This window comes from Chamaea fasciata, unplaced genomic scaffold, assembly GCF_029207755.1.
Source record: "Chamaea fasciata isolate MVZ Bird 193981 ecotype frontalis unplaced genomic scaffold, bChaFas1.0.hap1 SCAF_13, whole genome shotgun sequence".
In the NCBI taxonomy this organism is placed as follows: Eukaryota; Metazoa; Chordata; class Aves; order Passeriformes; family Sylviidae; genus Chamaea; species Chamaea fasciata.
In genome coordinates, this window is record NW_027094098.1 from 19,125,903 (window position 1) to 19,149,845 (window position 23,943).

Genomic DNA, 23,943 nt, shown 5'->3' on the forward strand with positions numbered 1-23,943 from the left:
TAATGGATTGTAATTAGGAAACAGTTTGGCTCCTGATTGTGATGGTGTGAATTGTAACATCTGCACCGTCTCACCCTTCTCATGAGACTGAGAATGGAATAAAAGTCCTTAAAATGCCCCACAGGAGCCCCATCTCTGGGTCAGAAAAAGGGGTTTTTTCTGACAAATTATAAACTTCAGAGACTGATGGAAACTAAAGCAATGTGTTCCTGTCCTGAAGATGTGACCAAGATCTTAGTGTGCAGCCTTTCTGTTTGGTGGCCTGGGTGTGTCTCCTGCTAAAAATTCGAAGTTTGCTGACAGAGCCACTTTTGTGCATCATCTTTTCATTATTTGCCCTTTTTCAAACCCTACTGGCACTGTTTTTGTGTCCTGGGTACTCAGGATGTGTCCCAGATCTCACAGAGTGCTGTTTGCTTTAAAGAGGGTGGTAGGAATGTTTAGAAAATACCAAACAATTCTTTCAGTTGTGCCAGTTTGTGGCCTCCTGAGCACGTATCTTGCACTGTCCTGTTTAAAAATGTGTTGGAGAGGGGGTGGACGTGTCAGAATTCCTGCTGGATGCCCTCCGTGTGCCCAAGCAGCTCCACGTGTGTGTCCCTCCCCACCAGGGCCCCACACCAGCCACTGCAGCTGCTCGCCCCATCAGACCATCAGAACATCTTCCACAGACCTGCGTCCCTTTTAAAGAAATTTGCAGTCCTGCTTTGAGGTCTGTCCAGCCTCATCAGCTGGACGGGGATTGCCCCGTGGACCATGTGCTGTTAGGCTGAGCTCATTGCTCAGACAGGAGGAGACAGAGGCTTGAGGAGCTGCTGGGCTCGTGTCTGACCAGCTGGCAGAGCTGCCCACGGCCTTTGTCCCACTAGGACCTTTCCCAGCCAGCAGGAATCACCCCACAGCACTGAGAATTGCAGGAATTGTGCACACTTGTCTCCTCAGCAAAGCCCTGCTCTGCAGTGGCTCAGAGCTCCCTGCTCAATCAGAAATCCTTGCAGGGTGAGCAGAGTGTGCGTGGTGGTGCTGCAGCTGCTGTCAGCAGCGAGAAGGGGCTGTTCAGGTGGCTCAGGAGAAGGTTTGGTCTGAAGTTATTTACTGGTGATACAAAAAACTGAATTTCCAGGAGGTGCTGGTGTTATTTCCAGCTTCGGTTCAATAAGAGGGACAGAGCCTGGTGTGCTGATCAGGAGGTGAGAACGTTGCTGGTAATAATTTCCCTGAATCGTTTGGGTGAGAGATGACTTCCCCCATGACCTGCTCTACTGCAGCCACAAAATTATCCTAATTGTAGCCAGAGCCACAATTAGTCTGAAGTGACCCTCTCACAGCTCTGTTACCCAGCTGGGCTGGTCTTACTGAGCTGCCTGTTTCCTGGCTTGCACAGAAAGTGTTTCCAGGAATCTCAGAACAGGTTAATCCAGAGCACTTGTTCTGCAGGAATTAATCTGCCCTGCGGCAACATTTTATTTTACCTTTCCTCCCTCCCAAGGTTAGAAATAAGATGAGTTTTGGAAGCCACAACTGCAAATTAATGCTTTTTGGTGATCATCGTGCCAGCTGTGCTGGAAGCCCTTGGGTCTGTAGCAGCCACTGCACAACCCCAGAGGCTTCTCCTGCTCAGAGGGAGGTTCAGGAGGAATTTCAGGTGTCAGGGGAAGCTGCTGCTCGTGGGCAGCCACATCCCCAGGGTCCTGGGGTTTTGGGAAAGCAGAGCTGTAGGGATCAGCTCCTTCCAGCCCAACAGTGCAAGTGTTTGTGGTGCAACAGGAAAAAAACTCTCCAGTTTAGAGGTGAAAAATAATCCAACTCTCTGGAAGCTCCAGTGGTAACAAGAGGAGAAAACACAATTACTTATTTTAGAATCTGATTAAGGCAGTGAAACCAACTTCATCATCCTGGCAAAAAGTGCTCGATGGCATTAATGGCCAGTGCTGAAATACAGGACTAACTGTGGGATTCTGGTTTTTCACTTCGGTTTCATATGTGCATTGAAAATGAAATCTGAAAAAAATAATTTAAAAAAGCAAAACTCTTCAGTCTGAGAGCTGCTGTTGCTTTGCTGATGAGGGAATTCACTGGAGTAGTAGAAGCCTGAAGAAAACATCCTGGCCAGATGCTGAGATTCGGGAGCAGAAAAATTAGGAGTAAATTAGATTAAATTCTAGTAAATTAGAAGGGATTTTTTTTTTCCTGTCACCCATTGTGTCACTGGTTGTCTTGGGCTCAAAAATAGTGACTTTATGAAAAAGATGCTGATCAGCATCCAGACCATTAACCTTTCAGCTGTGGTTCACTCTAATACTTTGCCACTTGGAAATATCCATTTTTGAGGAGCTGTCAGCTAGAAGTGAAGTTTCGTTGGCCTACATGCATTAGTTGTTGAGGCTTTCTTTTTATTTTTCCTTGTTAATGATGCCCAATAAGGAGCTTCCTGCTGTTTGAACGTTACAAAATTCATCCCAGAAAATGAGTCCAAATGATGAACAAGTCCTTTCAGCGTCAACAAATGGGCTGTGTACAGCTCACACGGAACAATCTGGGCATTGCCCTGCGTTGTCCCAATTTTGGGTTTGAAATGAGCTGGAAATTCAAGCACATGGATCTCAGCTGCCCCCCCAAGACCCCAAATGGAGATGGAATGCGTGCTCCGTGCGGCGGGGAGCCGCTGTTTGTCAGGTCACTGCCTTGTGCTGGTACATTCTGTTAAGCAGCATAATGATGTGATGGCCTCCTCTGATGAAGTGCATGCTGAGTGCTGGAGATTTGGAAAATAAATGTTCATCTGTGGCTCGGGAAGCGGCTGGGCCGGAGAGTGGAATAAATGCAAATCAAACATTTGCTTCTGTCGCATTTTCAGCGCTTGCAGCAGTGGATTCCCAGCCCCCCGAGGCCGGTCCTGCCATATTGATGACCCCTTTGTCTGTCAGAAGTTCCGGTTCTTTTCCTCTCCTTTATTTCTTTTTTTTTTTGCCTTCTCCATTTGTTCCTAACGGGCTGCTAGAAACCTGCCTTTGTTGTCAGGATTTTTCTGAGATAATTACCCTGCGTGTGAAGGGTGTTCCCTCCTTATTCCTTCGGCTTGTTTTATCAGAAGCCCAACAGTGGTCTTGTGTCCACCATTCCACCCTGAAACTCCACAGAAGAAATCACTGAAGAGTAAATATTGCTGTGGGAACGTGGCACTGGGGCCTGGGTGACAGCACGATGAGCTGTTGGTGTTTAAGTGGACAAGAGGAAAGAGTGAAAAACCCTTAAAGTCTGTGTGTAGCTCAAGTTCGGCTTTGGTTTTAGTGCAGAGCACCAGGGGCCTCACCACGGCCACAGCATGAACTGGGCAGTCCCCAGTGATGGGGTCACAGACATGGGTTTGGACACTGGAGGGGCACCAGAGAGTTTCTGTGACCTCTTTGTTGAGACTCATTCAGGCACCTCAGCCTGTCCTAGGATGAGTTCTAGAATCTGGATACCAGGAGACAAAGCTCTCCTGCTTTATCTTTTCAGAGCCCTTTGAATCACAGAATGGTTTGGGTGGGAATGGACTATCCCATGGGCAGGGACACCTTCTACTGTCCCCAGGCCCCAGTGTCCAGCCTGGCCTTGGGCACTGCCAGGGATCCAGGGGCAGCCACGGCTGCTCTGGGCACCCTGTGCCAGGGCCTGCCCACCCTCCCAGGGACAATTCCTGCCCAATCTCCCATCCATTACCTTTGGGCCATCCTCCTGGTGAACTGGCACAAGAGCAGAGCAGAGGAGAAGAATCCCCTTCCTTGACCACCTGGAGCATTTCCAGCCCGAACAGGAAAAATGTCACCAAAGCAGGCTTTGTTTTTTTCATTCGGTTGCATTTTTAAGCCTTTTAGAAACCATAAACCGTTTCAAAGTGTACAATAGTGTTCAAGATAAGCTCTTAGTGGAAATGTTTTCTTTCTGAGGAGCTCTGAGGGGGAAACACCTTTCCTTGTTTGCTTTTTTCGGTGCTGTTAATCAAATTTGGCAAGTTACATTTCTTGTTGAGATAAACTTAATTCAAGCGAACCAACAAAAAGCTCCAAAACCCAAAGCAAACACTCGCTTGTGTTTCTCAGGGCTCTGAATCTAAGTTGTGTTCTAAAGGGGAGATGCCTGGGAAGTATTTGGAGGTCGCTGTCCTTTTAACTTTATCTCCAAATGTTAAGATAAAATCTTCTTTTGCGCCAAATAGCTCTTTTCATTTGGCTTGGTGGGAGCTGAGTCGTTCCGCTGCCGCTTTTATTAGATTTATTTGATAGTCAGGGCAGGGTTAGTTAATATTTTAACAACTACAGTTTTCAAATTCCTTCTAGCATCCCTGGCATTTCGTTGTGAGTCCAGAGGCTAAAAAAATACAGCCCTGGAAAGGAATTTTCTACTTGACAGGCTGGTAGCACACCCTTCCTCAGGCAGAACAAACAGGCCTGGAAATCCGTCCCCTCCCTTCTCTGGGAAGATAAATGAACTTGTCTTTAGGATTTCTCTCGCCCCCCTCCCTGCGAGTTTCTTGTGGTTCATCTTTGGAAAGATCTATAACCATGTTCTCATGACATTTGCCTTGGAGCCCTCGTGGGAAAAGCCTGTGGAGATGGAGCTCTCCGAGTGCTGTGAGAAATGCTGAGTGTACACAGAGGGCTGGAGCAAATGATCTCTCAATTACTCGATAATGTGAATTCCGTGTTCTCGTTGCGTTCCCTGGTGGCGTGTCCGGTTCTGAGACCTCTCTGTGCTTCGCTCGTTCCACCCCTCACCACAGCTGGAGCACATTTATCCTCACTCCCAATCTGCCTCAGTAATCTGGGCAGGAAATAAACCAGCTGGTGGCTTTTCTAGATAACCAAGTGCTCTGCTGGGCAGCTGGGAACCCGCTGGTGATCCTAAAGGATGTGTCTTCTCCTGCCGCTTGCTGAGGGCCTCAAAGTTCCTGCTGACCCTGGAACTGAATCTCCCCAAAAATTTCTCCCTCTGAACCTCAGCTCCTCTGCTCCTTTCTGACCTCCCTGGACATCTGGGAGCTGTGTCCCCTTGAGGCAACAAAGGCAGGATTTCAAGGGAGATCAGCTTTGTGTCTCTGCATTGCCCACGTTCTCAATGCACTTGGAAAATTCCATCTTCCCGAAGGGGAGGAGATTCATTAAAGCTCAGTTGTTCCCATAATTCTTTCCTATCTGATGCCATCAATCCTGATGGAAGCACAGCCATGGATGGAAACACATCTGAGATGTTGACAGAGAATTATTCACAAGTCTTTTCACAGGTTGGATGCATTCAGGTTTTCTCATTCTCTCTTGCCTCTTTTTTCCCTCCTGGCATCCAGGAGAACTTTTACTTCTGTTGCACAGCTTAATCAAGTAGAACTAACTAAATTTTAGCAATTGACAGAGGAGATGGCAATTCTGATTCCATCTCAATCTCAGCCTTTCATGCTGCACGGGCAGTAGTGAAGTGTGGACACCAGAGGAGTTTGCAGAAAGCACTTTACTGACTCCAGTGCTGCTGAAACCACTCCTGAGCACAGAAATCATTAGCGGCTGCTCACTTTTGCTCTCCTTTTATTACTATTTTTTTTTTAAGGGGTGATGGACACTTCATGGGCTGGGACCAGTGAGGATCTTTTGGTTTTCAGAGTGGGTGATGGCCTCTCGTGGGCTGAAAGGTTTGAGGGGTTTGTGTTGTAAATAATCCACCTGACGAACCATGTCTCATGTTCCCTCATGTTTGTAGAGCCCCCACCACGCAGCGCAAGGGGGAAGGGGAGCAAACCTGGGCAAAATCAGAACAGGACAGGAGGAAAAAGGCAACTATCAGGCATTATTATACCATGATCATTGAATGGAGCATTACAGGAATCCTGGAGCATTTAATGTCCTCACTCCACTCACAACCTTAATATTCAACCTTTATTTTCCTGTTTCTTTCATTGTGGGATGCCCAGAGCTTTTGAGAAATGTGAATTTTACAGAAGCTGTATTCCCAGTTCCCCCTTGCCAAGGCAGGTTGTCAAAGGGCTGAGCTTCCTCTGTTACTCCCTATTAAGGGATTGATAGTTTCTCCTCCTTCTCTCCTGTCTTAATGTCTTGGGAAGCCTTTGCTGCTTGGTCAGATTTGGTTCCAATTAGTGAGGAGCTAATTTAGAGGGGAGCCTGGCACACATGGGTGGGCAGCGTGGCTGTAAAAGTTCCATTTCTCCAGGAAACCAAGCAAAAAATCTGCTAGGCTGGTTGGAAGTTGGTTGAGCCATTTGTCAGAACGCTGCAGGGTTACTGAGCAGCCTGTCATGGATCACTCCCAAGGCTGGAGGGAAAATACAAGCAGGTAAACTCTCCCTTGGGGCTGGGAAAAGCAAAGGAAAAAAGGGCAGGGAAATATTTTTCCATTAGAGCCAGTCAGTGATGGATTTGATGGATTTGACTGTGGTGTTGGGGTGGTGTTGGCAGACCTGGAGCACCAGGAGGTGTTGCAAACCTCCCCGGGCTGTGGGGCAGGTGTTAAACCTTGTTTTGCGTGGATATTTCTGCTTGGTGGATGCAGGGAAGGACAGAGGGGAGGCTCAGGGCCCAAACAAAAAGGAAAATGCTCCAGCAGGGTCGTGTTCCCATGAGCTGGGGCTCCACAGCTCAGAGCTGACTTTCCTGGAATGGGAACACGTGAAATTCCAGCAGGAATTCCCAGGAGCTGGACGCAGGTTGAGTGCTGGAGGTGTGTGGGAGATGGAAGGGACCATGAGGGGAGCAAAGGATGCAGCATCAAAAATACCTGAACCTGTTAACAGTTTTCCCTCTTAATAGTGACTGTCACTGTCATGTCCCCAAACAGCAGGAAAATTCCCATGCCCAAAGTGTCAGCACCCCAAAAGTGTTTCCCAGAGTATGAACTGTGTGGCTCAGAAATCCTCTTAGTGATTAGTGATTGATCTCAGGCCAAGATCCAGAAAACAACTTCCCAAAGCTTCCAACTCCTGCAGTTTGTCTCCTGCTCCTGGGAGCTGGATCTGAGCAGCCTTGGCAGCTTTTCTGCCAAAAAAATCCCCTCAAATTTCATCCCAAATTTCCCTCCAGGTGTCTCTTTCCACCACAGGGAGTAGGTGAGTCACACTCTGGGTTTCTGTAATTCGTCCGTGTCTGGCTCCATGTGATGGAGATTATTACAGTTCAGCAAAAAGGGGGTTCATTAAACTTAAAAACCAGGCATATGAAACTCTCATTTAAATAAAAAGTGATTGAGAATGGTGACTTCCATTTAAAGTGCATCTCCCATCATTTATTTTTTATGCTCTGCCACAGTCACCGTTTAAATTATTAAGAGCAAGAAGTAAAAAGCTTCTCAGGAGATAGAAATGGATTAGATTAAAATTAATCTGACATAATCCTTTCTCTCAAACTGCTGATTCAGTTTGTGCACAAGTTTATCAACATATTTGAGGATGAGGGATAAGGATAAATTCTCCTCTAATTTGGGGGAGCTTTGGCTTGATATTTCTGACAGCGCAGGGAACAGGCGGCGCTCTCTTAATTGAGAGATTTATGAAATTACAAATATTTCTAACAGCACAAATGCCAAGCTCATCATAGATTTACACTCATTGAAGCACCTGAGGTGCCTCATTTCAGCTGGGATGGATTTTGAGGTGCTAAAAAACAGGGGCTCGGTCAAGAACAGATATTGACCACGGGAGTTTAGACCCAGATTTTCAGCTGGCACGTGTCACTTGTCACCTGCAGAGTCAGCACCCCCCAACAGTCCATTTTTTTGTGCCCCAGGTGGGTGGCATGGCCACAACAGGAGGTCTGGGGTCTGTAGCTGGGAGGGAAGAGGCTCAGCCCTCCGCCAAAGACCTTGGAAACAGAGAAATAATAAGGGACGTGACATTAATGGAGTTTTTATTTATCAGTGACAGCTCGTGACATCTTTAGAAAGAAATCATCTGCGAGCCAGTGGTGTGGTTTATTCCCTGTTTGGTTGCAGTCAGCACTAAATGAAGATTGAAATGGGATTGAGAGGGGGTAGGGCTGGCGGGCTTTGGCTGAAGATGAGTGAAATCTGTCGTCTGACAGAACCCGGTCAATAGCATTTATGGGGAGTTGTAACGCCTTGTGATGTCTTTATGAACTTAAATTAGAGATCAGAGTGACGCTCCCAGGCTCTGCTAACCCTTTCCCTCCAAATCCAGCTCTGCTGGCCTCTGCAAAGCCCCCAGGAGCAGCCGGGGATGCAGAACGTGTGCAGTGACACTGCTGTATCAAATTTGGGGTTCCACATCCCCGGGTGCACGTTCTGCCTTGTTTAAGTCGGCAGTCCTGGCTGTGGGAACCTCCATGCTATGGGGCTGATGTGTTTTTGTTGAAAAATCAATGGGGGCATTGGTTTGGGCATTTTCTGTTAGCTCATGCATGTAAAGTGCCCAAAAATGCAACCACGATGTGTTTAAGTACAATAAATGTGCCACCACGATGTTTTCAGCTGGTAGATATCAAAGCACTTTATCTAAACACTGATTATCTGTCAGCTAAATGAAGAGAATGGGTTTTTTTCCTGTGTGCTACAGGCAAGTGCCCCACAGGCCATACCCCCCTCAGGCTGTTCGGGCAGATATTTCAGCCTTGGAATTGATCATAATTTTAATTCATTTAATTCAGTTAGAAAATTCCTCTGCAACCAGCTTTTTTTTTTTTTTTTTTTTTTGGAGGTTTGATCTAATCTCTTACAACTACAGATCAAAGGTAGTGAAAGCTGGTATTAAAGGATTAGCTAGGTCACATTGAAATATGTTTTAAAACAAGCCCAGGGACCTTTAGCTTTTCTGAAGCAAGTGCACACACAAAAAAGGATTTTTAGGCTAACTCCCTGTGACTTTAAACAGAAAACAAACCGCTGGATTAAATCTGTGAGTCATTCCTTCAGGTGATGTGTGGAGCACTTTATGTAACACAAGCCTGGAGAACATCAGCAGTGACTGAATCTCTCCCAGCACAAACCCAGAGCAGAATTTAAATTCAGTGCGGGCATCACTTGTGCACTTGCCCAGCTTCCCGTGTTTTTATTCTCTTTTGATGATTGCTTGTAAGTAATTAGCAGCTTCAGCCCAGCCTCCTTTTTGTCTTTTTCTCTGGCTGCTCTCTCCTGTTTCCCTGTGTCACAGGGGTGCTTTACCTCTGCCTGTCAGGTGAAGATGAGTAGTCTTTCTCTGCAAAGATGTTGATGTCACTCTCTGGGCCGTATCAAGCCATTATTCCCATTTTTATCACCAGAATTTGCTCATTAATGAAATGAACTTAGAGAGTGTCACCCAGCTGATCCCAGCTGGGGTGAGCCTGACTCCAAAAACTTCAGTTTAAACGAGAAGGGCTTGAAAGTGGCATCAAACCCAATCCTGGTTCAGCATTTCCAGCGAACACCGAACCTGCTTCAGGAGGTACCAGAATGATAAACGCAGCTTGGGTTGCCGGGTGGGTTTTCTTTCCAGGCAAGGCTGGCTGGAAATGTCTGTAAGACGAGTTTTAAAAGGTTTTCAGATGAAAAACGTCAAGTTTCTCCCCAAAGCAACCAGGCTGTGCTTGATGGGAGGATGTCTGTGCCCAGCAGATGTTGTTGAAATAGTTTTGGTGTTTACCTGGAGTAAATGCCCCAGGGCAGGGCCTCATCTCAGAACGTTTTTCTTTCACAGATAAAGATTTTTTTTCTTTTCACAGATAAAGATCTGTGTTGATTTTGGTCCTTTTGGGTTCAGACTGCCCGATAGCACAGTGCAATCATGGCCAGTGTTCACAGCCATCCACTGGGGCTGGAGCCTGTCTGCGAGAGATAAGCCAAGCCAGCCAGCAAATATTTAACTGGTTTAGAAATCCACAAGCTGGAGATGCAGAAGATACAGGGGTTATTGATTAGGCTTCAGGTAATGAACACCTCTTGCCCTTTTAATTACCCAGACCTGGGCAGTCGAGGGGCTGGGAGGCAAACTCAGCGCTGAAAATTGCTGTGAGAATGAATCTTAACGCAGAAATTGGGTAATTTTGTGCATTTTTCTCCTCCTTATAAACTTCTGACAGCACTTCTCTCTCTTGCCTGGCTGCTGAGTAACTGTGCCCTCAGATCCGGCGTAGCTGAGGGTTCATCCAAACGTGTTTTATTAACTTGAGATTAATCTTGTTCATTATTTATCATTCTCTTTATTAAAAACCTGAATTTGAGGCCCAGAGCTGCGGTGTGATGGAGCTGGGCAGCAGAGCTCAGACTCAAACGGAGAATTACCAGGTGATACTTTTGTCCAGGCTGATTTCCTTAAATTGTTCTGCAATTATTTAAGACTGGGAGATAAAAAATTGATCCAGTGGTGCTGGCAAGGCAATAGGGTCTGTAGGCCCACAAAAAAGGGAGCAGTGCATAATTTATATAGCTTTAACATTAAAATAAAACTGTGAAAGAGAAAAATGGTGAAAACTCCAGGAATTGCAGAGGGCTGGTGTGTGTGGAGAGGAGCCTGGGAGGGTTGGGTAGGGCCATGGCCATGGGGTGTTGTGCCAGGGGTTTGTCTTTCCCAAATAATTCCCTTTTTCCCCTTTCCTCTGCCAGGGTCTTGCGGCACTTGGAGCTTTCTTTCCTGCTCACATTTTGTGATTTATGGGGCTATGAGTGTTGATTGCTCAATCAAATCCCAGTAAATTTGGAATGATGACATTTGAATTATGAACATCCCCCTAACAAGCAGTTGGCAGATTTTAATAAGCAAGTTGAGAATACAGCTCAGGTCCACAAGACCTGCTTGAATCTGCTTTAAAGGGGAAGTGAAAAGTGTGGGAAATTGGGCAAAAATCACATGAAAAGGGCTCCAAATTAGCCAGGAGAGGTTTGTAATAAATTCCTCAAGGAATTAGAGCCCGATGTGTGATTAGAAAACCTCGGCTTGCCTGTTGCTGCTGATTCCTGGTGCTCCAGGTCTCCATGTTGGTGAGTTTGGGAAACGTTTCCATCACCAGGAGCCACCTCGGGCTGTGTTTGAAGTGTCTGTTTGCACAGGAGTTACAAATTGCCTGTGGGATGTGAGCTGCCTGTCACTTCCAGAGCAATTAGAGAGGGAGACCTTATCAAAAGGAGCCCGTCAAGTTGGAGGAGCCATAAATATTGCACCAGGATCTCTCAGGAAAATCAAAGGCGGTTTGGAGGGAGTGTTTATTTACATGTTGCTACACAAGCAGATGCACTTAGAGATGCTCCAGCCTGTGCTGCTCCCTGGGCTGGATATTCCATGAGTCCCATGGGGTTTGAGAGAGGGAGACAGAAAGAATTAGCCGGTTTTAAATGTTACAGAGCAATAATGGAATGCTGTTAATTTCCAGTTCTGTGTCATTTGGGCAGCTGCATCTCTCTGGCATTGACAGCAAGGCAGAGCTGCATCCTCAGATCTTTACTGTGATCCTCAGTTTTATGCAGCCAAATTAACAGAGCTTGAAGGTGGCTTTGGCGGGAGGAGGTTTTGATGTTTTGCCCTCTAGAAATGGGGCAAAATTTATTCCTTCCACCATTTTGGAGGGTTCCAGCTCATCAGTTTGTTTCTGTCTTTGATCAGATCCTCCTGCTCTTGCACAGTCTCCTGTGCCCAGGGCTTCCAGCCTGGCCCTCAGCTCCAATGACAGAATTATCCCAGACTTTTAAACTGAGGCAGAGCCTGGGAAAAGCTCCTACAGCAATTACAGGGTTGGAAAGTCTGGAAAATGCCAGCACGAGGGCTCTCGATGGCTCTCACCAGCAAAGAGATGAGAACTCCTTAAGCAAAGGGGTCATTAGCCCACAAGCACAGGACCATGGACTATAAAGAAAATATTTAACTTAGAAATTAGAGGGGTTTCAGCAATTAAAGTGCTACTGGCTGGCAGAGAAAAGCAGGAGACTATTCTGGGGTGTGATTATACCCACGAGACCTCCTGGGAGAGGATGGCAGGGACAGGGATTGATGCAGAAATTCCCTCCCCACTGTTTTCCTGTGGTCACTTCCCCATTTCCACAGAATTGCAGAGCTCGGGGGGGGGCTCATGGTGGACACCACGTGTGTGAAGAGTCACTCCAATTTCAACACCTCTGTGCATCCCAGGGCAGGGAAGTTTATTTGCCTGGTGCTGGCTGCTTCTGGAGGAGCAAGATAATTGTTCACTGAGAGTAAATTAAAAACAAAAAGCCAAAAACCAAACCAGCAAACTTAACTACTTGCAGAAAATAACAAGCTGGCTGAGAAGTGGTACCTTGTTTTGCTCTGAGTATCCTCTTGACATCAGCATGAGGTTCCTTCTAATGAGATGCACATGTGTAACTATGATGATTAGATATTCCCTCATAAAGAGAATTACCGTATCCTCCTAAAAGTCTAAGCGGGCATTTTCCAGTCCTGTTGTTACCAATGAATAAATAAAGGCCAAAAGGCTGCATTCAGCCTCTCCTGGCTGGGAGCAAGGGGATGCGAGGGCAGAATTTGTTTTCCAAAGTACCTAATGGTAGCTGAAGTCAATTAGAGCCGCAACTCATTAGAGTATTCAAATAAGAATATGATTTTTGGTATAATTAGTGTTCCCTTAGAAAACTGCAGCGGTCTTGTATCCACTTCAGGCTCTTTGAGTGTGTTTGGGCACTTGGCTCAGGCAGATCTAACAGGGTTAGACTGCATTAACCTCACTCACAGCCTCTGCAACATCTCTCCCTCCTTCTTTACAGCTCAAATAACTTCCAGAGACGCCTTATAAAACACAGAGCCCTGTCTAATTAGTCACAGAGAAGATTACAGCTGCTTAATTTAGTGTTGGGTTTTCTGCTGATTCAGAAATTCCCGAGGAATAAAGCATCCAGTGGGTGATAACACGACTCAGCAGATCCTCCTCACAACTGGCTTTAAGGGGCGGGGGTGGAAAAATTAATTAGGGAGGATGAAAGCAAAGCCATGGGCAGGCTGCAATGTTCATGAGAGAAAGGTGAGATTCCTGTGAAATGCATTTTATTCTGGATGGAGCTGAAGGAGTAGCAGGAATATCAGATCCGTGTGCGGGCTCGGAAGCGTCACAGCTGGAAATTTGCATTTGTAGTGACGCCTTTCTTCTCCGGTCCTAAAAACATGAGCCAGACACAGTTAGGGTGATGAAAGGGGCAGCTTTGTGTAAGGATCCTTAGGTGCACAAATCCATCAGGTGGAAAGCGCTGAGGATGCGCCCTGCTCATGATTTATGTACAATTTTTGTAGATTCTGCAGATTAGCATATCTGACAAGAACGCCCCAATTAGGAACCTGCCTGCTGAATTAATCCCCCCAGTTCTGGAACCTTCTAAATTCTCCCCCCTCAGACAAGATCCAGGCCCTGTTAACAAAATTATGTCTCGAAAAAGCAGTTTTCAGCCTTGGTTTCTAAGGAGAACCAAGACAGCATAGGGATGATCCTGGAATTAGTTTTGTCTCTCTGCCTAGGAAAATGTTGAAGCTAAACTATGATAAAAAGCTACAAATATATGTGTAGAGAATACAGAGAAGAATAAAAGGTAAAAACCAAAATGGCATCAGAGACTACAGAGAAAGTAAAAAGGTAAAAACCAAATGGGCATCAGAGAATATAGAGAAGAAAAAAAGGTAAAAACCAAATGGGTATCCAAGAATATAGAGAAGAAAAAAAGGTAAGAACCGAAAGCGCCCCACAGCCATTCCCTGGGCTGTGCTCTCTCCCATTTTCCCTGCTGACAGCGGGTCCCTTGTGCTTGCAGAGCTGACCTACGCCTGGATCTTCAACGAGTACCCCACCTTTGTGCACCAGGACAACCGGCGCTTCGTGTCCCAGGAGACCGGGAACTTGTACATTGCCAAGGTGGAGGCCTCGGACGTGGGCAACTACACCTGTGTGGTGACCAACACCGTGACCAACAGCAAGGTCCTGGGGCCACCAACACCCCTCGTCCTCAGGAACGACGGTAGGACCCTCCCAAGCTGCCCTCGGGGGCTTTGTCGTGCTTTTCGTGGCTGGGTGTCACCCAGAAACTCAAAAGTGGCCTGAAATGTTTGTTTGGAGTTAAGGGTTTTTCCCCCTCTCATGGCTTTTTCCCCTCACAGTGGTGCTGGAGCTGCGGTTCAAACTCATAGACGGCTAAAGTTGCTCTTCCCACCACTGGAGCAACTCTCAGAGTCAGGCAGTAATTGCAAAGAAAATAATTACAAAAGAAAAACCCTCGTGGGAGTTGGCCAAAGACAGGAAACGAAATGGATTTTAGAGTCTGGAGATACCAGGTTTTTTCTCGTTTTATGCAGCCCAAAAGTGAACAAAGGCACTTTGTTGTTTCGGTAACTGTTAGCTCAGCCTGTGTTTCCCAGCAGAATTAGTGCTATTTTTAGTGGTCTGTGGAATAATACAAAAAAAGGGGAGAAGAAAGCAAAATAGGATTTCTAAATTTATACAGACAATTGATCAGTATGGTCGTCGTTTTGGAGCAGATAAGAAAAAAATACATTTGCATGTTAATTTCCAATTAAAATTAATTAAAACGTCTCTGTTTAAAGGCTAACAGTTGGGACGTTTGTTCCAGGAATAGAAATGCAATGTTAGCAACTTCTCCTGGAAGAAGATCCACAAAAATTCCTTGCTTGGAAAATGCAGGCTCCTTGCTGCACCTCCTGCCCATCAGGTTGACACAATCCCTGCGGCTGGAGTGGGCAATGCTGTTGGTGATGAGGAACTGTCACAGCTGGACTGGGAGGTGCTGCTTTTCCAGCTGTGCTCCATATCTGCCCTCCCTCACAGGGAATTCTCTGTTCCTACAAACACTCTGAGTCCACACAGTGAGTCATGGCGTGGATGACAAAGAGCAATGTTTAAATTTGCCTCATGCTAACAACCGCGGGGCTGAAATAATACTATTAAATATTCCGATATTAGGATTTTTTTGTTTGTTTTTTGCAAATCCTACTGGAAGAGCTGGGAGAGGGACTTGGTTCAAGGGTGTGCAGTGACAGAACAAGGGGAAATGCCTTTAAACTGATGAGCAGGGATAAATTAAGAAGGAATTGTTCCCTCTGAGGGTGGGGAGGCCCTGGCACAGCTGTGGCTGCCCCATCCCGCTCCAAAGCCTGCTGGGAGCATCCAGGTGTTGAGAGCTGCTGCTCCTGCAGTACTTCCCTTATTTCTCTTTAAAATGTGGGATTTTCCACATCAGGTTTGGACCAGAAACAGTAGGAAAGGAGCGAAATAGTCCTGGAATAAAATTGCCATCAGCAGCAGCTGGATGGGCCAGTTGAACTGTAACGTTTCACAGGTGTTAGGAAATGCAGATCTGATCCTCAGACAAATTAGCCTCCCCCTGAATTCCTGGGATTTTCATCCCAAAGAACGTTTTTAAGCCTTGAAATTGGAAGAAAGATACAAAAAGCCTCTGAACTGCCAACAGATGGAGCATCTGATGTGCCGTGACACGGGGAGTGTTCTCCAGGCCACAAGCCCAGGGTCTGCTCTTGTCCTTTATTTCCTCCTCCATCCCTGCCACCTGCACAGCTAAGTCAGATGTTAAATCACCCAGGAACAGCAGGAAAAATGAGGATTTTCTGCCTGGAAATGATCTTGGATTCAGGATGGAGATGTCTCAACTGCTCTGCTGCTGCTCCTATAAAGAGGAGACAGCAGGACTCACTCCATACCCTGTATTTATTCATGGAGATAGGCAGGGTGTCATTGCAGCAGGAGCCTTGTGATTTTTCCAGGTACAAATCCTGATTTTTCCAGGTACAAAGCCTGATTCTTCCAGGTACAAAGCCTGATTTTTCCAGGTACAAATCCTGATTTTTCCAGGTACAAAGCCTGATTTTTCAGTGGCTGGAGTTCACAGTGAGGCTTGTGAGAGGCCAGAGCTGCAGGGCTGAGGGAGGTGGTGGCTGTAGCTAATGCCCCACAGCCCCAGGAAAACATTCCCACCCCACTGGAGGGGTTTATCCCATTGGAATTTCACCTCTCCAGGCCCATCCCAAGGCAAAGAAATGGGAATAAATAAAAACTGAGTGAAGAGAAGGGGGAAAAGATCTCCACAAGTTCAATCAGCTGCTGCTTTGGAGACCACAGGGCAGTTCTTGGCTTGATTGAAGCTCACCCAGCAAATATTCAGCACAGATTTTGGAGAAATTGAGGCAAGATTGCAAAGACTTGGCAGGTCCCACTTGGGAAAACAGGATTTTGTGCTTTTGGAGGGTACAGAGGGTTAATGAGTGATGTACCACATAATTCTTGTTTTATGGTTTGTAAATGCTGGAATGTCACCATGGAATCATAGATTTCCTGTTTCATACGTGGGGCAGGACATGAATGTGGGGAGAGCATCCATATTTTTAATAAATATATTGAATTTTGACAACTGAGTCTGTGCAGCAGCTACTTTATTGAATATTTAATTGCAATTAATGTGTTGGAAGAAAGATGACAGAACCTGCTGCTGCCATCAGAACAAGGGGATACTGAGGTCAGCAAGCAGAGGCAGACTTGATGTAAGCCTCACACGGAGCACTTCCAGCCTTATCACTGGGAAATTAGAGGAAAAAAAACAGGATTTTCTTGCATCCAATGTGAAAAGCAAGAGCAGTGAGCAATCACAGGCCAACATCAGCAGCTCTGCTGTGCCCCAGTGTCACTGCTGGCTCATTTCTGTATTTTTGGGATTCTTCAGGGCTGACCCAGCTCCTCTCCTCCCTTGGCCCCCGTCAAGGATGTGCTGCACTGTTGAGATTTGAACTGCAATCATCAATTAGCTGATAATCACTATTGGTGGAATTATATGTGCCGGGGTTTAAGGCAGTGCAGTGGCTGGAAATGGAGCCATTTGTCAGGGCTATAATGGCCTTTTTATGTGCACAAATTTTTAAACACAATTTCATAAAGAGGCTGCCACGCTCCGTGATTTACTGGGGCGGTAAAAAAAAATAAAGGAATTACCCGAGGAGTAGATGATCTCTGTGCACTGAAATCCTGGAAGTTAATAGAAATATCTCTGTTAACTCCAGGGATTTTAAAACTTTTTTCCTAATGGCTGGTTGCTCTGCCTTTCATTTCTAGAAGATGCTGAACCTCCCTGATTATTGCTGCCCTTATCTCACAGGTTACCTGCAAAAAAACCCTGCATATTCAAAAAGCAAAAAGTAACAGAGCCATGAAGAGATTTTAATCTTTGGCAGATGGCGTGGAGAGTTGGTTCAGCTTCTCCTCTGGCAGTAAATGGGAAAAGGGCCCATGCTCCATGGTTGTTAGGAACAGGCCATGTTTAAAATGAATGGATTAATTGGGCAAGTAATGATGTATAGAACCGCTCTGTGCTAGCACGGGAACACTTGTGAATTTACTGCTGAAACCCAACCAAGCCTCAGCATCTCCTTTGTGTTCCCAGGGGTGATGGGAGAGTATGAGCCCAAAATAGAAGTGCAGTTCCCAGAAACGGTCCCATCTGCCAAAGGAACCACGGTGAAACTGGAGTGCTTTGCCTTGGGCAAGTAAGTTTGGATCCGTTATTATTATTATTATTAATAATTATTATCCCTGCAGCTTCTCACGCTCGTGGTGCTGGATTGGTGGAGTTTGCTGCAGTTCCTAATGATGCACTTCCCTCAGCAGGAGCTACTTGTGGACAGTTTTTGTAGCAGCCACAGGGTTTGGGGGGATCTTCCTTCTGGAGTAAACACTGGCAACCCTTCCAAGATGTTGGGACTGGTAGGAAAATCTTCACAAAACGGATGGTTTGGGTTGGAAGGGACCTTCAGTCCCAACCAGTGCCACGCTTGCTGTGGCAGGGACACCTTCCACTATCCCAGGGTGCTCCAAGCCCCATCCAACCTGGCCTTGGACACTTTTAGAGCAGCCACAGCTTCTCAGGGCCTCCCCACCCTAAAATGGACGTGTTTTCAGAGCAGACCCCCAAATTCAGCTGGGTCAAACCAGCATTTTAATAACAAAATATCTCCTGCTCCCACACCCTGATAAACATATTTATATTTACATCTCCCCTAACCCACCCACAATAAAACCCCTCTGCATCCTGTGCCAGGCTCCTCACGCTGACCAGCCCCACGGCTTCCTCTGCTTTATCTCCCTCCTTGGCTTTCTTTTCCTCCCGCAGCCCAGTGCCCACCATCAGCTGGAGGAGGGCGGATGGGAAGCAGATCCCCAGGAAAGCGCGGAGACACCGATCCAGCGGGCTCCTGGAAATCCCCAATTTCCAGCAGGAAGATGCTGGGCTCTACGAGTGCGTGGCTGAAAATGTGAGGGGGAAGAACGTGGCGCGAGGACAGCTGACATTTTATGGTAAGCACAGGCTGCCTTTACTGCAGCCAGTGCAATCTGCAGTAAATGTTTTGTGAGGACGTAATTTCGCCAGGGTGTTTTTGGAATGACTTTCTTTTCACATGTAAGGGTGTAATTCGAAATAAAACCTGGCTGAGTGGTGCATATTAATGGAGAATCGGAGCAGCTGGAACAAAAAACACATCCCCAGGAAGGACACTGGCATGGAAACGTGCTGGAAATGCTTGGACAGGGCTCTTTTGCCTTCTCGTGGCAGGGAAATCTGGGGGAGCATCCTCGTGTTAGAGATGGGGACTTATGATTTCTATGGTATGGGCTACCCCAGCTTTCATGGATAAATGTTAATTGCTGATAAGCAATTAAGAGGTGCTTTCAAGTGGATCAGTGATGAAACAATGGGGACAGTTGGGTTTCACACTGTCAGGGCAGAGCCCTCTCCCCTCAAAGCCTTTCTGCACCTGCTCTTCCCTCTCTGAAATCAGAGTCCTTGCGCCAGGCACTGTGAAATGTCAGATTTCAGCCTCCTAGGCCTGCTCTGTTAAATGGAAGGTGCATTAATCCCTCTGATCCTGGTGCTCATCCCCCTATTTCTGCTGGGAACAGCCCCACAAACTAAAAGTGTGGCTTTAGCTGTGTAGAGGTGAGTGAGAGTTGCAGGGAGGGGATTTTGGGGCACAGGGGGCTGGGTTTGGTACCGAGGTTCTGCTTGAGATGTTCTGGAGAGGAGAAGCTGCAGGTTCCACACCCTCCACAGGTGTGCAGAGACTTCCACGGCATCAAAACAAAAAAAATCCTGGTTTTGTTGCTGCCCTGTTTCCATCCCATATTGTTCTTTTGAGAAAATGTGGACAAAAATTCAGAGTTTTCTCCTCCAAATGCTCCTGTCAGAAGGGAAGACTGGGTTGAACTCCAGACATGAGGAGAATGGGTTTTGATTTATACTAATTTTTCCATGGAGAAAGAGTTTGGGAACCAACCCTTCTGGCAAAACTGAAATGAACTTGGTGGGTAATGTAACTTTTTTAAAAAAAAGTAGGGATGTTTTCAAATTGGAAATCAGAACTTTGGGGGCTTCCATTTCAAATTAATGTTTCTGCTTTTAAAACGGAGGGAAATAGAAAATGAGAAAACATTAAAAAAGGATGGAAAGAGCAAGAACAAAGTGAAGTCTTTCATGTTAAGGAAAGAATCCGGGGTTGATTTGAACAGGGTTTAGTTTTTTAATTAGATGATTTAAAGATTTCCTTTTTCTGTGCTGTTTCTCCTGATTTTTCCCATGTGGGGAGTAAATTAAAAGCCTCATCAGTTGTACAGTTTTGCTCTACCCACGGCCAAAGCTGCTTTCCTTGGAAAGCAGTAAATGGAGCCTTTGGAACAGTCCCACCATAGCATACATTGAGTTATAATCTCATTACTGTAATGAATTTACTGCTCTGGATCCTACACAAAAGCTGCCACTGTGGCTCGTGCTGCTTTTCACACCCCGAGTGGCATTTCAGCAGAGAAGCTCGAGGGTTTTTGGGAGTTGGAGTGGCCTCCTCCCAGTCTGTCATGCTGGGAATTCCTTCCATCTCTTCCCTGGGGGTGGAGGAATTCCCAGTGGAGAGGTGGCAGGTGCCTCCCCTGTCGCAGGTTTTAAAGATAATTCACTAAAATATCCTCCTTGCTGTCTTGAGGAAGGTGATTTTCCAGGGAACTGGTTGGTTTTTTAAGGATAACTTGTGTTTGGCAGCCAGTGCTGAAAATAGATCTCTTAAAAAAAAAACTAAACCCAACTTGCATTCTGTGCTCTGGGCTCCGGAGTTTTGCATGGCAGCAAATTTTTTTAGGGGAAGGTAACTTAGTGTAAACTTTTATACAAAGAGTTGGGAAAAAGAGCATAATTTTCCTTAATAATTGGGTTTTTGTTGTTTTTTGTTTTGTTTTGTTTTTTTTGAAGCTGAGAAGTGTTATTTCATTATTGAAATACAACTGTAACAGTGGCAGGGCTTTCAAGTTACTTTTGGAAGGTCGGGGCTGGTGCCTGGAGAGGGAAACGCTCTGGAGGTGCCGAAAGCTTCTGGTTTGAAAGGATTTGAGGAAGAAATTTTTTCTCATGAGGGAGGTTAGACCCTGGCACAGATTTCCCAGAGGAACTGTGGCTGCCCCTGGATCCCTGGAAGTGTCCAAGGCCGGGTTTGATGGGGCTTGGGGCAGCCTGGGACAGTAGGAGATGTGGCAGCGGATGGGATTGAAGGGAAAGGGGTGGCACTGGATGGGATTTTAGGAGCAGGGGTGGCACTGGATGGGATTTTAGGAGCAGGGGTGGCACTGGATGGGATTTTAGGAGCAGGGGTGGCACTGGATGGGATTTGAGGTCCCTGCAGCCCAGAGCAGGGGGGGTTCAGTGGGATCTGGGTTATCAGAGGTGCTGCCCATGTGCACTGATGTGCTCTGCAGGTCACAGCCGGGCTCCAACAGCACCCCTCCTTTAAACCCAGTGTTTATTGTCATGCTATCAGCCTCTGTGCGTGGCACAAAATAAGAAAAGAGAAGGAAAGTTCAAATTTGCCTGCTCACTGCAGATAACCCAGCGTTGTCAGCTTCTCTCTGTGCTGCTGGAGGTTGTCAGCGAAGGTTGACTTCTGCTGTGTTTCACTCTTGTATCAGTGTTTGTTTTCTCCTCCGTTAGCATATCAGTGGCACTGAAGTTGTTTGACATCCTTGTTGCAGCAGAAAAAGGTTAATTAAACGTGCAAGATCCTTTCTTGCTGCATTTTCAGTGCTCCGAGCCCCTGCACCAGGCTGTGTTTCACTGCTCTCCACAAACATTTGTTCCAGGGCCGAGTCCCCCCTTGATGGATCGACCTTCCCATGGAAACACGTTCCTGTTAATGCAATTACAGCCCCTTGCTCGTGTTTGCTGGACTGATGGAACTCTCAGAGACACATTTCCTTGCTGGGTCTCTTGTTCTGCCTGCTGTCCCTGCCTCAGGTTAATTCCTGGCAAAGGCACCGGGGGGGATTCTTGGGGCTGTCCCGTGCAGGGCCAACAGTTGCATTTGATCCTTGTGGGTTTCTCCCAACTCAGAATATTCCTTGATCCTGAATTATCAAATTAGACTGCACAGCCTCTTCTCTGCCACCTTTTAGCAGCTCTGACTGCTGCTGCTGCCTTCCTGAGCTGGCAGCTTGTCCCCTGTGCCAGCTGAGTCCAGTGTCTGAGGCAGGTGAGGTCCCTAGTGGGACACAGGGTTCTCTCCTCCCAGTTCCTCCCAGTTCCTCCCAGTTCCTCCCAGTTTCTCCCAGTTTCTCCCTGCAGTGAGGGCCCTCCGTACCCTCAGCTGTGTGTTTTGGGATGCACTCCCATTGACCTGATTGTATTTTTAATCTGGCTGCTCATAAATTTTACATTTGCTAACCCTCCGCAGGGCTAAGATTTATATCCTGAGCAAACAGCAATGCCAACAATTATTTTCTTCCTGGCAGAAGTACAGTAAACAGATTACCTTAACCAGCTAATTTAAAAAGAAATTGCCTTTTTGTTCACAAAACCGGCATCAAGGAGATGCTTATTTATTATTGATGTTTAATTCTTGGTAAGTTTAGATGCTGTTTCAACCTAATCTTCTCTTATCGATATTTGTGACCCCAAGGCTGCTCATCCCTGGGTTTGAGCTCCTTGGGCTCTGCTTCCCTGTACTGACTCTGGTGAGTCAATGCAACATCTTGAGATCCCCCTCCCCAACAAAATATTTAGCCTGAATAACAGAAAATACGAAAAAGAGCTGCTGGTTGGGGTGATCCAAATATAAATGTGTTCATTTATACGAGTGTGACAGCACTGGGGAGGGCTGAGGAGCTGCACCAGCACTGAGAACGTTTGTTTGCCAGGATTTTGACCCAAAACAGGGGATTTGTCCCTGGCTTTCCAGGCAGATCCACGCTGGGAAATATCCCAGCTCCAAACCAGCTCAGTTGGAGGCAGTACAGATGCAGGTGCTGACTCGGCATCACCTGTGGTGCTCCAGCATCTCCCATCCTCTCCTGCTCTGGCAAGCCAAGGAGAGGAGGGAAAAATTGCAGCTCAGATGTTTTCCAAAAGTGTCATCACAGCAGCATCTGCATTGACAGACAGACAGACAGACAGACAGACATTCTCTGTCACTAATTACAGTTCTTTGCAGCGCTTTCTGAGATATTCAGCATTGGTTTAATTGGCTGGGCCCCTTTTCAGATTAAATCCTTCCCAAATCCAAGTCCCACGAGGAATTTGTGAGGCTCCCTAATTTTGCAGTGAGAAGAGTCCCCCTTTCATCAGTGGGCCTGTGTTTTATTTGGGCAGAAGCCACTTTATGCCACTCTGCAAAACAGGCGTAAATCAGATTATGCTCTTCATTATGGCCAGAGGTCTAGAAAGGAAATTGGCACAAGTGACATTCGGGCAGCTTTATGCTCAGTTTAGGTCCCAAAACACAAATAATCTGCTGAGAATTTGAATAAAGTGAGTTTCTGGACTGATAAAAATACAAGAAAATTCCTGTAAATAGGGCAAGTGTATTATTGTATTATTGCTATATTGTCATTATTAATTATTATTAATTTAATTAATTATTAAGTGTTTTTATCAGCTGGGTTATCTCCAGATTTTCCTCTGCTTCTTTTCCTCTGAGGTTCAGTATTTTAGTGCCAAGCAGAGCTCCCAGGCTGGGTTGGTAGGGTCAGTCCTGTAGAGTTTCCAAAGACTCAGCCAAAGGGAGATTCCTTAGGTACAACATCCAGCAGATTGGTTTGGTGCAGGATTTTCACACTTTTGAGCTGCACGGATTTCAAACAGTCCTTCACTGGCAGCAGAGGTCAGGAGGAAGGAAGGAAAACTCGAGGTCTGGTTTCCCATCCCTGTGACCTTTGGGAAGGAAACAAATCAGGATCGGAGGGGTTTGCGCACAGGAGCTGTGTCCTCGTTTGGGGCAGGATGAGGTGAGCATTTATCTGCACCAGCCTTACACGTTGGCTGCACTCTTTATTTCCAGTTACTCATCTATTTCTCCCATCTGATTGGGTTTTTGTTTTTTTTTTTATTTCACTGCTTACACTTGGCTTTCTGGTCTTTAGACTGCTCTGATCCTGGGCTCAGTCTCAATCTCCTTAGAATGGAGATGGTAATGGACAAGTCATTCAGCCTTTCATCTGCCATTAATGATGAATTACACAGCCTGCACCAGGTCATCAGCTGCTAGAAATTGGCTTAGGAACACTGAAATCAATACACAGCAGCCGAGAATTGGATTCTGGATATGTATTAGCACCTCATTTGCTTGAGTCTTTTTTGGTTGTTTTGAACTCACAGAGTCCTACAGGTTTATTTCTCATATTTCTCCCTGACTTCTGGGGGTTTGTTACTCATCTCTGGGGTGATGCATCATCATCACCTGCCACAGCACCTCATTTTCAAATATCTTTTAGGACATGATTTCCCGTTCCTACTTTTGGCTTTTAATTTCTTACAGTGAAGGACAGACTGCCTCTGGACTTTTTTTGTCTCCGACAAGTAAGAATATATTTGGGGATATTTTCCTATTCACCTGGTTTTAACTGTCCCACTTTGTGTTGGTGAAGACTGAAAGGTGATCAAAGGTAAACAGGGTTTTTTTCTCACTATTTT

At 46.2% G+C, this 23,943-nt stretch overlaps 1 protein-coding gene across 4 annotated transcripts in view; it reads left to right on the forward strand.

The window, feature by feature from the left end:
* The window catches only part of LOC136296589 (contactin-4), a 260,514-nt gene that overhangs the window by 180,901 nt on the left and 55,670 nt on the right, over window positions 1-23,943 (forward strand). For 2 of the 4 annotated variants that reach the window (XM_066195773.1, XM_066195774.1), the window contains exons 7-9: window positions 13,741-13,944; window positions 17,389-17,491; window positions 18,115-18,299. In XM_066195773.1, coding sequence (XP_066051870.1) covers window positions 13,741-13,944; window positions 17,389-17,491; window positions 18,115-18,299 — 492 coding nt within the window. Of the gene's footprint in view, window positions 1-9,377; window positions 9,422-13,740; window positions 13,945-17,388; window positions 17,492-18,114; window positions 18,300-23,943 lie in introns of those variants that run through there. The other 2 variants (XM_066195776.1, XM_066195775.1) reach the window with 2 other exon arrangements.